At 35.4% G+C, this 13841-nt stretch overlaps 1 protein-coding gene across 7 annotated transcripts in view; it reads left to right on the top strand.

Moving 5' to 3' along the window:
- Positions 1-13787, top strand: part of LOC124645660 (protein ultraspiracle homolog) — a 40205-nt gene extending 26418 nt beyond the window's left edge. For 6 of the 7 annotated variants that reach the window (XM_047185494.1, XM_047185493.1, XM_047185490.1 and 3 more), the window contains 6 exons: positions 1703-1841; positions 5452-5594; positions 6471-6552; positions 9911-10060; positions 10842-10891; positions 11346-13787. In XM_047185494.1, the coding sequence (XP_047041450.1) occupies positions 1703-1841; positions 5452-5594; positions 6471-6552; positions 9911-10060; positions 10842-10891; positions 11346-11564 (783 nt within the window). In that variant the 3' untranslated portion in view covers positions 11565-13787. The remainder of the gene's footprint in view (positions 1-1702; positions 1842-5451; positions 5595-6470; positions 6553-9910; positions 10061-10841; positions 10892-11345) is intronic. The other variant, XR_006986260.1, reaches the window with a different exon arrangement.
- Positions 13788-13841: the final 54 nt, after the last annotated feature.

Consider the following 13841-nt stretch of genomic DNA (forward strand, 5'->3'; position numbering starts at 1 on the left):
AAGCAATCCTCAATTAGCTCCGCCACCGTGCCCTTTACTTCTACTAACATAATTGGAGTAAATATAAAACAGAAATGATATTTGAATGTGAACTAACAACTCCCAGACGAATAAACAATTTTGTGCTCGACTCCTCTCGTGTTTAAGTCGAGTTTAATGAAAAGTTACTACGCTCAACAGTTGCCCAGGCGCATAAATGTCGCTGTAACTTAGGAGCCGAACCGATTTTAATGGGACGAAGTATCGAACAAGGCTTAGCGCCTAACTTCGCTCGCATGTAAATTAATTTCAAAGTCGTTAATTTCCATTTGAGTATACATATTTTGCTCGTTACTAAATGTATGCCCATTCAAAATGGTAGTAAATAATTTATTTCACATAAAAACTTCATAAAAAGCAACATTGTTTTTTTATTGAATACAGATAATTATGTTAGGTATATGGGACAGTAAATATGTTTTACTGTGCTGCTATTTCTAGATGCTAATAAAATTAACCTAAGTTTAAAGACAGAATGTAATAGATACCTGGACAAGTAATAAACTACATCTAAATTAAAACGATATCCTAGATTAATAATTAAAATGGCCGACGAGTAAACAACTCTACGGCTAGTGATGCGCCATGTAAGATCTTTGTTTTTATTTCGAGCTGCAAATGTTTGTCGATATCGACTCCCTTTGTATCGTGATGAACGTGATCACTGAACTGTTTGTAGATTATACGGGGTGGATTAAATCCTGGAGTGTGTTTGTTTTGCAACATTTTATTGTTTAATGGAGCTTTTGCCAGAGATATGACATACTCGATGGGTTAAAGTGTTGAGAATGCAATGACCGTAAAGCTTTTATTTTTTTAACCATTTCAAGGGTTTGTTTTTACTTTCAAAAAGATAATATAAAAACATCTAATGTGGGCGTGGCATGTAGGTATTATTACAAGCCGCAGACTAGCGAAAAATAGATGTTATAAAATATCGACAACCTTTTAAAATCTCAGTCCAAAGAAAACAGAGTTGTTAGAGTTTTAATTACTTACCTACCGTACTAAAAGTAATAATCTGGTTAAACCTGATACTAATGAACAAAATTCAACTTTAAATAATAATTAACGTTATTTACATATTATAATGGTGTAGAGTCAGACAATATCTAGCTTAGTTACGACTTACTTTTAATTAAACCTCATTTTGTGAATCCTTGATATTTTATCGAATGACGGACAACTGTGTTTTGGACATGTACCAGTTTGAAAAATAGATAAAAAATATTTTTCAACTGAACCCGAAAATTATAGAAATATATTTCGCGTTTAGATTTTTGATTCCTACGAATCGGAATAATATTTTCAAATCAATTTTGAAATCGTTGTATTTCAAAAAAATGATAAAAATTCAAAGTCTCTAAAACAACCAGTTCTGGAATTAGTCATCAACATGATTGAACATCAGGGCAGAGGCAGACCCACTAATTTTGCAAACAACATAATTATGTTTCTTTCAACTGAGTATTCTAGTATAACTGAAAGTTAATTCAACTACCTACATATGTCAAAAAAATACATGACCTTTCACGGTCTTTGGTTAATAAGTAGGCCTGTAGGCCCTTTACTTTCTAAGCCGGGCTAGCAATGTGGGAAGTTCTTTACCAAATCCTTTTAGGAGCAAAAAAACATTGAAACTTTCACGTTTCTGATCCTTCAGGAGTTATCAATCGAGCGGTTGCTGGAGATGGAGTCACTGGTAGCTGACCCCAGCGAAGAGTTCCAGTTCCTCCGTGTGGGTCCTGACAGCAATGTTCCGCCTAAGTTCCGCGCCCCTGTCTCCAGCCTTTGTCAAATAGGTAAGAAGAAACAATTTTTCCATAGACCTTGGAAATCCATGGCACTGACATACTAAATTTCCTTATATTGTTGTGTAATATGTATGATAAAAACACTGACACTCTACTGGTACTGGTATATCCAGTGAGGCGACTAACCAATCCGGCCAACATAGTTGGGATAAGGCTGGGCAAATGGTAACCTTATATTGTGTAATTTAAAATGAAGTATACAAATGCCATCAATAGCATTAAGTGTAAACGTCCCCTACTGCATCACAAGTCATTAAGTGTAAACGTCCCCTATTAAGGGCAGCGAAACTTAATACGCAAATATTTTTTGGGCCTTCCCACCACGTGTTATCGAAGCCCTAAACAAAAGGCACCTATGACGTGTCTGTTCAAACAGCAAGCCGGTCACAGGTAGGGCACTGTTCATCGTTTAGCAACATTAACATTAGCAATTCGGCATGATGTTGCATATCATGTTGTTTGTACCGACCTAGCTCCGCACCTGCCGATTGTCATGTGATTAGAAAAATTATCTATGCACCAAAGGAATAGGACAAAAAATAATAGGATTTCATTTTGTTGTGCAATCTTGAGAAATGTGATGGAATTTTATGTGGATGATATTATTTTATGTCTTGTAGCCTTAAAAAATAAATCTAAGTCACGTTATCGAAAGTTATCCTAGAGGTAAAATTTAAATTCATATATGGATTTAAATGTCAGAAGACATTGTTTGTTTGTTACTCTGTGTACACAAAATTCCGGAAGTGTTCATGTATCGTAATAACTATCACAAATTTTGCTAACATTTATCCTAAACAGAGAATTTATACTAGTAGAGTAAAAAGCAAAATAAGAATGCTCCACCATAAAAACACAGATATGTTGATATGTATTTATGTACATAAATACATTATTACAATGGCATACATAATTCCAAACTGGTTTAAAATGGCGTCACAGTTTGTGTCCACAAAATATATATTATTATGTTTCTTGAATTATTAGAATGCTACATTTTTGTAACAACATTCTTTTAGTTTAGCTACGTGGGAAAGAGTTAAGTTATTATGTAGGTCGGTGAATTAGTTAGGGCTTAACCATTAACCGTCTTACCACAAAAACTTTTAAACGTCAGTTTAAGACTTGTCTAAAAAAATGTCAAATTATGACGTTGACATATGGTTCATTTTGCAGCCAAATTTTTTTTAGCCAAGTGTAAAACAGGGGTTAAAGTTTTTGTAGTAAGGCCATAATACTTTTAAACGTAGTACTTTAAACGAGAACAATAATATAGCCTTTTAGCGAGGAATTCAGGTACCAGCTATGATTTTTTTCATTTTCATGGTATATAACTATGAACTATGTAGTTATAGATATAATTCTAAATGGATAGCTAAAACTTGCATTAATACATGTAACTATTTAATTATTATGCATCTCTTAGTCCTTGTCAAATTGATCTCACAAAAACTATGAACAAGATAACATGAATGAAAAAATTGTTTGTCAGTAAGGTTTCTTGGAATTATTACATAGGTGTTCTATAGAAGTACAAGGTGTTGTTAACATTTGTATCAATCTTTTTTATACAATACAAACAATAATAATTAAGTATTGTAATTTTCAACATGAAGTATGCATATTGCATACACATTATTCTATAATAATAACAGCAAGTTTGTAATTCCAAAAACAGACGAGACAGAATAAGGTCAACCACAAAATAGTTGTTAACCTTAAACTTGAATTTTCCAACAAGTTTTGAATTTTCAATGAGTCTAAAGTTTTCATTACAATATTTAAGTATAATTTCTATCAATCTTATCTCTTTTGTTGTTTATTTAAATCTGCCACCCTAAGTTTTGAGGAAAATACGTCGGCCCATACATCAAAAATCCCGTAAATACCATGCAAAAAACAGTCAAGGAGGAATATTTTCCTTAACGCGATTACGTCGCGTCGATCGATCGATCGATACAACATCAAAGCCTATAAGCATTTATCCTTATACTTTCTTCATGATATGTATCGTAGGTAAATGCGTCACATTTTTTACCCATGTAGAATAAAATTCATTGTAAATTGCAATAGTTTTATTAAGAAGGACTTACACGTCTTAAGGATAGGTTCCCAAGGCCAAATGCTTTTGCTTCTAGGTTCTATGCCCCATTCTGGCAAGGTGTAGTAGGGTTTTTCCTTGTGGGATTTCACAGTAGAAGCCTGGCCTCCTTTAATGACTTATTACTAACCTAACTTGAAGTAGGCACTCAGGCGAACACTACACCTCATGTAGGTATTTAGGTATAAGCCAGCCCTTCGGGGAATCCCAGTGTGGACATGTTAACAATATATAGCGTGTACATGATGATAAGTTATTATTTTAAATCCGACCTATTTCTTATCGGGTCACTTTCTACTATCACTTTTTTCCAACAAGTCTTATCTTGGAACTAAGTGTGACAATGGTTTACATTTGTAACGATAGCTTATCAAAAATTGAGCGGACTACGAGTGTAGAACAAAGATGCTACGCAGTAATTTTATTTTGTATGGTTTAGTAGGTGTATTTTTCTCAGGCTTAATATATTAGCTGGAATCCCTTTTCCTCGTTGTTTGTCCTCCCTATAATTTGCGTGGGCACAGATTCGATTAAGCCGTAATTCTCTTTTAATTTATTGCGAATTGATCCTATGTTTGGGCTCATACGAAATTAATGGTAGGTAGCAAGTTATTTGGTGCAATCAAGATGTTTGTCTCGGAGTCACATCTTGTGTCTCGGTTGTCAATCTACCGTAGATTGATAATGGCACGTTCCTTAAATAACTTTCTTCTTATTATTTGCGAACAAAACAGATTTGTTTGTCGTTCGGATTGCGTTATCTACCAGGACGAGTTTTCTTATTTGTAGGTACGTATGTTTGATAGAATTGTGGTAGGCTCCAATGATATATAATAGTCATAAATCAACGTTGACAGGCATACGATAAAATTGCTTGTAAATATTATTTTTGTACCCATTAATCTCGTCGAGGTGTGGTTGAAAGTCTACTGTAATACTTTACATATTTTCTATGTACGAAGCTGGAATTCGTGATTTTGGCTCCCGTGTTATCACAATCTGAAGTAGCTATGTGATGTATTTAATGACGGGTGTGTGCTATATCAACCTTTTCTCAACCTATAAAAGCAGCTTTTGTACCTATTATTTGCACTTTATATCTATACAAACTCTTCCGATTGGGAATAATTAGATATTTATATACTACCTACTTAAGCATATTTTATAGGTATTATTACTGTTGTATCTGTGATGCATTATCAGACTTCCCATGAGATACAAACACTATTATGTTTGAGTTAAATATTTGTTTTGTGAGGATATTATCGCAACTACTGATATTTACCAGATCTATTTTCTATGAAGAAGAAATACAATTTATTTTATATTATTTAGAAAGTTAAGTCTTATTGAAGCTAACGTTTTAACGATATTTAAACTTAGCTTAGGCAGATGTTATTAAAAATGTTCCTCATTCTTCTTATTCCAAAATATCACGAATATTTACAGCTGTAACTAAGCAAGTCTTAAAAAAAATCTTGTTATATAACATTACAGGCAACAAACAAATAGCAGCGCTAGTGGTGTGGGCGCGCGACATCCCGCACTTCAGTCAGCTGGAGCTGGAAGACCAGATCCTGCTCATCAAGGGCTCCTGGAACGAACTGCTGCTCTTCGCCATCGCGTGGCGGTCTATGGAGGTTCGTATCTTTTGCGAATATTATACTGCATACAATTTGAACGCCACTGTCAATGACTGAACGTTATGAGGAACACTCTTCTCTTCTTCATCTTGCCTATTATGAGTTTTGGATGCCCAGTGCTTAGCCATGCACATAGCATTGTAAGTAGCATAAGGTATGTAGGTCTTGAATAGTGCAGGAGTCACGGCACGTTGTGGCAAACACTGAACTTGAGAAGTCGTCAAGAGGCTTTCTAGAGCGGTAGTCATGATAAATGTCTTCTACACACATATCTATCTTTATCAAAACAGTGTTCCAAGAAATAGGCCAATATTTGACGGTAACATCATACACTATAAGGACCTAAGAAAAATAGGCACAAAAATCCTTTAAGTTTAACTTATTATTTTTATCCTCCTAACTTTTGTGTCGTAATCATTATCCGGATTGAGCTTGGGTAATCGCAGTTTGGCAGTAATACCTGACCAAATGCATTATAGCAGGGTAAGGTTTCATTAGCGAAGTGGGGGATATTATTTTTGCTAATGGTATGCTATAAAAACGAAGCTAAAGCATGTTTTATTTCGATGCAACACAGAACATATTATTAGTTCATACTAAACAGTCTGACATCATGCGACAAATATAGCTTGCAAATGCTTCTTTGATAAAAACATGTACCAAGTTTTTTCTGATTTCATATAGAAGGCTATGCTGCGGCTACTTCTAAGATATCGTTAATGGCAATGATGAATGTAGCAATTATTGATCAAGCCAGAAAGAGTCGTTAAAATTAAAGTAATGTTAAAATTATTGAAATATGTAGGTAACTCAAAAGTCCAATCGAAAAGTTTGTGTCAATATTCTAACGTGTTGAAATGCCTAATCTTTCAGTACCTGACTGAAGAGCGAGACGGCGTGGACGGCACTGGCAACAGAACTACATCGCCGCCACAACTCATGTGCCTCATGCCTGGTAAGCCCATTTATTTTTAACCCCTTGTTCCTTATCGCTGGACATCAGGTTATATGCACCAACAAAATTGACAAAACCTGCCTTAAAAGGAGCGAAATGTCAACTAACAGAATACTATTAACTATCAAAATCAATCAGTATTTTTATAGATGGCCGTTTGGCCTTCACTACTTTCCGTTGGATTTACTAAGGTCCACAATTCACGATTGCATACGTCTTCTTTTGGCTTAATCAAGAGTATGTGCCGTGATGAGCCGTGATGGTAAATACTGATGACGTGATGGTACTAGCGTGTATCGTCATATTGTATGCTTGTCGTCAATGTAACAAGTGGTTTCGAACGATTGATTCCACTAGGTTTTTATTAATCTTGGAAACTAATGACTTATTGTTTTATTCGATTAAAAGTTCAAATAAACAATAACTCAATAGTTTCGAAAGTAGATTACGTTATCGGTTTTTGGTAGGTACCTTTGTTTTCTTACATTTCATAAAACGCCAAATAAATGATCGAGTGAAGTTAAATAAAACCTTTTATCCAGTAACTTGACCTAAAGTCACGCCATTTATATATTTCAGTACAGATTTGGCTTCCTGAGGAATTCATTATTTTTTACATTTTGATTACGTAAAGGTTACTGACATTTAAAATATGGTTATTTATTATATGCATAAGTAATTAGCTTTATATCAAAATAAATGTGAATTATTAAATAAATTATATTATTTAAATATTATCAGTGGTATTTGCTGACACGCCAAGTTTTTTTAAAGGCCTTGAATTTAAGATGATCTCAATAAAATTACGAATTCAAGGTTAGCTTTTATCAATAACACTAAATGTTTACCTATAAATACCAAATGTTTATTTAAATGTTATCTTTTATTTGCATTATTGTAATTCGGCGATTTATTTCCCAAAACTATTATTAGCTACAACTGGTTCCAAAATTAATGATACGAGTAAAATACTCCTTCATGATGAAAAGCGTACTATTTTGGTAACCTTCTCCTCTCTCTCATACAGGAATGAATTTTAAGCAGTGCGCAAAAAAAACTGGTGGCCCAGAATCGTTAACAGAACATATCTGCATCATCAGTAATATTTTTTTTTTCATATTTTTGTCCGCCCTAAAATCAGCAAAATATGGATACCAACTATTCTTACGCGCGCCGAGCGGAGCTCGTGTCAGTAAACCGGTTTCGCGTTGCCGCCGTGCATACTATGACGACTGTGACCGTACTATCGGTTACAAAATAAACATCTTTCGATATCAATAACTTTTCTTTTTTGTACTAAAACACTACAAAATAAAAATATACGTATCCATAAAACTTATTTAACTATAAGTTGACAAAGGACAATGCTATTCTTTGTATGGAAGTTGGGCTCAAGAGTTGCCCACAGTAACTGCATAGTGTATTATGTTCCATAGGCTTATAATAGGTCCCAGACCGAAATATTTCGAAATCTATCCCAGGAGTCCTGAGAAAAACTGGTTTGACTCTTATTCAATATTACGAAAAATATGCTTACGAACTCTTAACTATTCCACTTTTATTACCTTAATTGAAATGCATTATAATATTAATCGATAAATACGAGGTATTGAACGAGATTTTTTTTTACCGACTTTAAAAAATGGAGGATTTTCTCAGTTCGTTTTTACGTAAGTACGTGCATAACTCCGTCGTTTACCAACCGATTTAAACAATCATTTTATTGTTTGAAAGAATTTACTTTCCAAATGGTTCCTTTGTTATTCGGTCCAGGGTCTGGTGATAGAAACCTTAAAACAATAGGGAAATCTCGGAAATTGTAAGCACATATCGAATAAAAACTTGTCATTTGGGTATATGTCTCCGACACCACAAAACAGTGGAGGTTAAGACCTGACCTGACGGTGGAGACGACAGTGAGACGAGGGAACTCCTCAACGGTATATATTTTATTTGTCTTGATAAGATTTTTCCATTGCCATTACGGATATTAATTGCATGACGCTACACGAACTTAGGACTGATTGTGGTAGATAGAGACTGAAAAGCAAGAGAAACAACAGTTACTTTTCAATTTTTTTTTTTTTTTCCTGTTAACAGTGAAACCACTAACTATCTGAATATTATTTCAAGAAAAGAGGTTGTTAGGTTTGTGGCTGCTTAAAATGGCTTGCTAACAATGGCTGGCTAACATTAGAACCGGTTTTTCTCGGGACCTCTGGGACCGATTTAAAAAATATTTGGATTCCGTCTTAAGAGTGAAGTAAAGAACCTATCTTAACCATTCCCACTACTGGGCAAATGGCTTGGGCTTTATAAAGTGACTGTTCAAGTTTAACATTAGAACCGGTTTTTTTCGGGACCTCTGGGACCGATTTCCAAAATATTTGGATTTCGTGTTAACAGTGCAGTAAAGAACCTATTTCGACCACTTTCACTGCTGGGCAAATGGCTCAGGCTTTGTTAAGTGACTATCTATGGAGAACATTTGAACCGGTTTTTTTCGGGACCTCTGGGACCAATTTCCAAAATATTTGGATTTCGTGTTAACAGTGAAGTAAAGAACCTATTCTAACCATTCCCACTACTGGGCAAATGGCTTGGGCTTAATAAAGTGACTGTTCAAGTTTAACATTAGAACCGGTTTTTCTCGGGACCTCTGGGACCGATTTCCAAAATATTTAGATTTCGTGTTAACAGTGAAGTAAAGAACCTATTCTAACCATTCCCACTACTGGGCAAATGGCTTGGGCTTTATAAAGTGACTGTTCAAGTTTAACATTAGAACCGGTTTTTCTCGGGACCTCTGGGACCGATTTCCAAAATATTTGGATTTCGTGTTAACAGTGCAGTAAAGAACCTATTTCGACCACTTTCACTGCTGGGCAAATGGCTCAGACTTTGTTAAGTGACTATCTATGGAGAACATTTGAACCGGTTTTTTTCGGGACCTCTGGGACCGATTTCAAAAATATTTGGATTTCGTGTTCAGAGTGCACTATGGAACCAGCTGGAACTACTCCCACTGCTGGGCAAACTTTGAGCCCAGACCTTGGCATTGTCCTTTGCGCACTAGATAAAATTCATTAATAATTTAATATATCTAGCTACGTATTTTAATATCATTGATTTACACTGAGTCCTAAGTAAAACAGTATAAAACAAAGTCGCTTTCGATGTCCCTATGTATGCTTAAATCATTTAAGATACGCAGCGGATTTCATGCGGTTTTTTTTTTCATATAAAGAGTGATTGAAGCGGGAGAGGAAGCATTGTAACCGTGTGAAGCTGGAGCGGCTCGCTAGTTTGTAATAATTACAGATTAAATAATAACCTAACACCAACTTGATATGTGCAGGTATGACGCTGCACCGCAACTCAGCGCTGCAGGCGGGCGTGGGGCAGATCTTCGACCGCGTGCTGTCGGAGCTGTCGCTGAAGATGCGCAGTCTGCGCGTCGACCAGGCCGAGTACGTCGCGCTCAAGGCCATCATACTGCTCAACCCGGGTACATACTTATATTTATATTATAGATAAATAACTTTATTTTCTCTGCTGAAGGAAGAAACAATGCATACACCTCGTTCCATATCCGAAAAGAAATGTCGTTATATACAACTTATCTTAATTGATCCAGGCGCATTTCACCGACAACGTACACGTCCTTTTTCCTATAACAATTTACTCTGCAAAGAGAACTTAAAAAACATAGTAAACTGGTGTTTTAGATAAACTGACGTTCATATTGTCGATGAACTTGGGCACTATTCTAGTCGTTTTGTAATCACGAGTTTTATCCCGAAATCTTAATCTTATGTATTGAACAAATTTTCTTTTTCATTAGTAAGATATGCATCCTTTTCCAGATATTTGAGCCTAATTGAAACTCTTAAGTATCAACCGAAGCTAGTATAAAAATACGCGCCGAGCATAGTATACCTACTCGTACCTACCTACTACTATTTACTTAACCTTCAAAAATAAAAGGACTGAAATAATAATAGAACAACTATACAAACCAAATGACATGGTGGCTGTGTTTGCTTACGAAAATAGATCAGGTTTACTGTCTGCGTTATAAAAATGGGAAAATATAATGCTAGTGCAGTCATTGGTCAATTTTCCAAGAGAATCATTGGATCAATAACAAAAGTCTCCTATAAATCCAATAATGGAAACTCCACTTGTTTACTCGGCCGCACCTGAAACATTTAAAATTAAAATTATTTGCTCACGTGTGCTCAAACAATAAATAAACATGTTAACATTTCTCTCGTTTATTTTTTCAGATGTGAAGGGACTGAAAAACAGGCAAGAAGTGGAAGTTTTACGAGAAAAGGTAATTTACATACATTGTGTTTTGAAATACACCTGACGCTACAAATGTACATTTGAATATTTTGAATAGTGGTCGTTGCAGCGTCATTTTCGCGTCGCTTCGACGTCCGATGTAATTGTATTCAATGAATTCGCATTTGTCATATCACTTTTGACCTCTTTTGCATTTGAAAGCGACGGCCATTGAATTATGTATAAATTAGATGTTGTAACTATGGTGTCGTGGTAAACAATTTAGAAGAATAACAAGTTTTGTTGCATTTCATGATTAAAGAAGCATATTTTGTCTTATATTTTTGTAATTATGAGATAAAAACACTAATTCGTAAGAAATAGGCTTGATATTTTCATAACTTGTTCCATATTTTCCTATATTTAATTGTAAACACGATTAAAAAATATAGATCGAAGAATGTGGCCGATTCCGTCAATACAAATGTTGTTCCACATTCCAGATGTTCCTGTGCCTGGACGAGTACTGCCGGCGGTCGCGCGGCTCGGAGGAGGGACGCTTCGCGGCGCTGCTGCTGCGTCTACCAGCACTGCGGTCCATCTCACTCAAGAGCTTCGAGCATCTGTTCTTCTTCCACCTCGTCGCCGACACCAGCATCGCCGGATACATCCGTGACGCCCTCCGCAACCATGCGCCGCCTATAGACACCAACATGATGTAATATACCGTCTTGTAGGGCACTGAATCTTGTGCAGTTGACAGCTGTCAGTTTTCAACGACAATTGACGTTTGTACAGACTGACAGCGACTGTCAACTGCACCAAAAATTGATCAGACTGGCATCTGAACGAACGAGAACGTTCGAGAATACGCGAAGATATCGCGACCGAATGCAGCTACGTAACGAACTATTGTCTTATGTTGTAGTTTGTAGAAAAACTCGTGGCAGTTATTAGGGGGATTTTAAGGAGATGCAAATGCAATTCGATGTGTTAAAATAAATATCACATCATTAGTAATGAACTGGCAATAATAATTGCAAACGACAGGCTTAAAAAAAATCCATCTCACTGCGACGAGTTTTTTTAACAAACTTTATCGTCTGTATTCCATAAACCGCTATCATTAATCGGAGCTACCATTTGCCGGTCAGAGGTTCGAGGTTAAAGTCCTGGCTAGGGCCACTAATTAGGGTTTGTTATACGGAAAGTTAGCTTTAGCAGACGTCGGGGGCGTGGCCGAGTGGTTACGAACATTTTCGAGGTTTTAGATTATAATCTCGATACCTCATATTATGTACGTGCGTGTAACCGCTGCCTGACCTCTAGCGCGATATACGTGTTTATCCAAAACGGTACCGAATAAATTTGTTGCTATAATTTGTAGGAATTTTGGTACGTTTCGACGGATAAACCTTATGATTTCGTTAAATTTAGAAATCAGGGCTTTATTTTTCGAGACAGCAGACTCGATGTTATGTTAGCACTAAAGATCAAATAGTTAACGTTGGTTTACGACCTTCAGCTAATAAGTACCTGGGTTATGTATAGCCCTTATTGTAAAGGCCCTTTATGTTATGTTCAAGTTTTGAGTACGAGCACAAGACCGTTGTATGAAGTGCGGGCACGCGAAGTGTATCGGAGTGGACACAGTATCGCGAACCACACGACGTTAGGTAGTGTAAATGGGGCCGCCTCTTTTATTACGTAGAATATGATTAACGTAAATTAGTCATTCATTTATTAGGGAATTTTAATCGTACAGGTAGGTGTCCATAGTGAATTAATATAATGTTAGACTAATTAATGTGTAATTTTAACATTTACCAAATCTCTCTTCAAAGCACGTACATTAATTATTACGTATATTTAATGGATTGACTATGTGTCCACTGAGCCAGTGATAAAAATCATGTTGATTCGTAAAAACGAAAATAAAAGTAAATATACAAAATTATGCTTCATATATTTCCCGTATTATACACATGTTGGTGCTTTAACATGCATTATTTACATATTATGCATATCAAATATGCATAGTAATCCTTAAATTTAATGTTACTTGATAAATCCTTATTTTCATTACAATTAGTATAGAAAGTTATAAAAACTGTAAATATATCTTTGCATGTACAATGTATTTTTATTATGTTTAGACAAGTAACTTATATTGCATATTAATATATACCTCACCAGTGTCGGGTGGTGGGAATATACGGATAGAATGGCCTACACGCTACATTATAAATAATAACTTGTATTTCTATTGGCAGGCCACTTTATTTTTGTACCTTGTGAGTGCCACGCATTTTCCAATTCGCTAACAAAATTAACCAGTATTATAACATTCACGAAATCTTGACGAGGGAGACCTATATTTTAGACCCATATTCAAGGCACAGATCTAAAACATGTCGTTAATCTGTGCCTGAATATGGTGCTAGAATTCGGGCCAATAATAAACATTCAGGTTGTAGATATAGAACGCGGAATCTGATCGACACATTTCGAAGGGGGTAATTAGACGAAAAAAATATTTTAAAATTAATGTTTCATAAGTGTTGAGAATATTATAGAAAACTTATATTGTGATTATAATCGCTGGACGTAGTAGACAGCTCAATTTACTAGAAAGTTCTTCATCCGGTCTATTTGATCCATTACGTAGAAGCCGTGATTAGCATGACGACTTTCATGTCCACTATAGTTTGTTGACGTTGAACAACCAGTATTTCTGTTATATTGAAGAATTAATGTTGAGCAATGATATTATTATATGGATGGGTTTGAAATTTGAATTATATGATGGGAAATGTTGCAGCGGTTGTGAGATGATTTATAATGATGTTCACTAATTATCTGACTAAATTTAAGTTATATTTTTTGTATAGACATACATAGCTTTAAGATTCATAAATGGTGATTAAAATTATTATCACAATAAATGTATTTTTATTGAAATGTTCCTTACCTTACATAGAAAGCTAACCAAGCACGAA

The sequence above is a fragment of the Helicoverpa zea genome, chromosome 3, assembly GCF_022581195.2.
Source record: "Helicoverpa zea isolate HzStark_Cry1AcR chromosome 3, ilHelZeax1.1, whole genome shotgun sequence".
Classification (NCBI taxonomy): domain Eukaryota; kingdom Metazoa; phylum Arthropoda; class Insecta; order Lepidoptera; family Noctuidae; genus Helicoverpa; species Helicoverpa zea.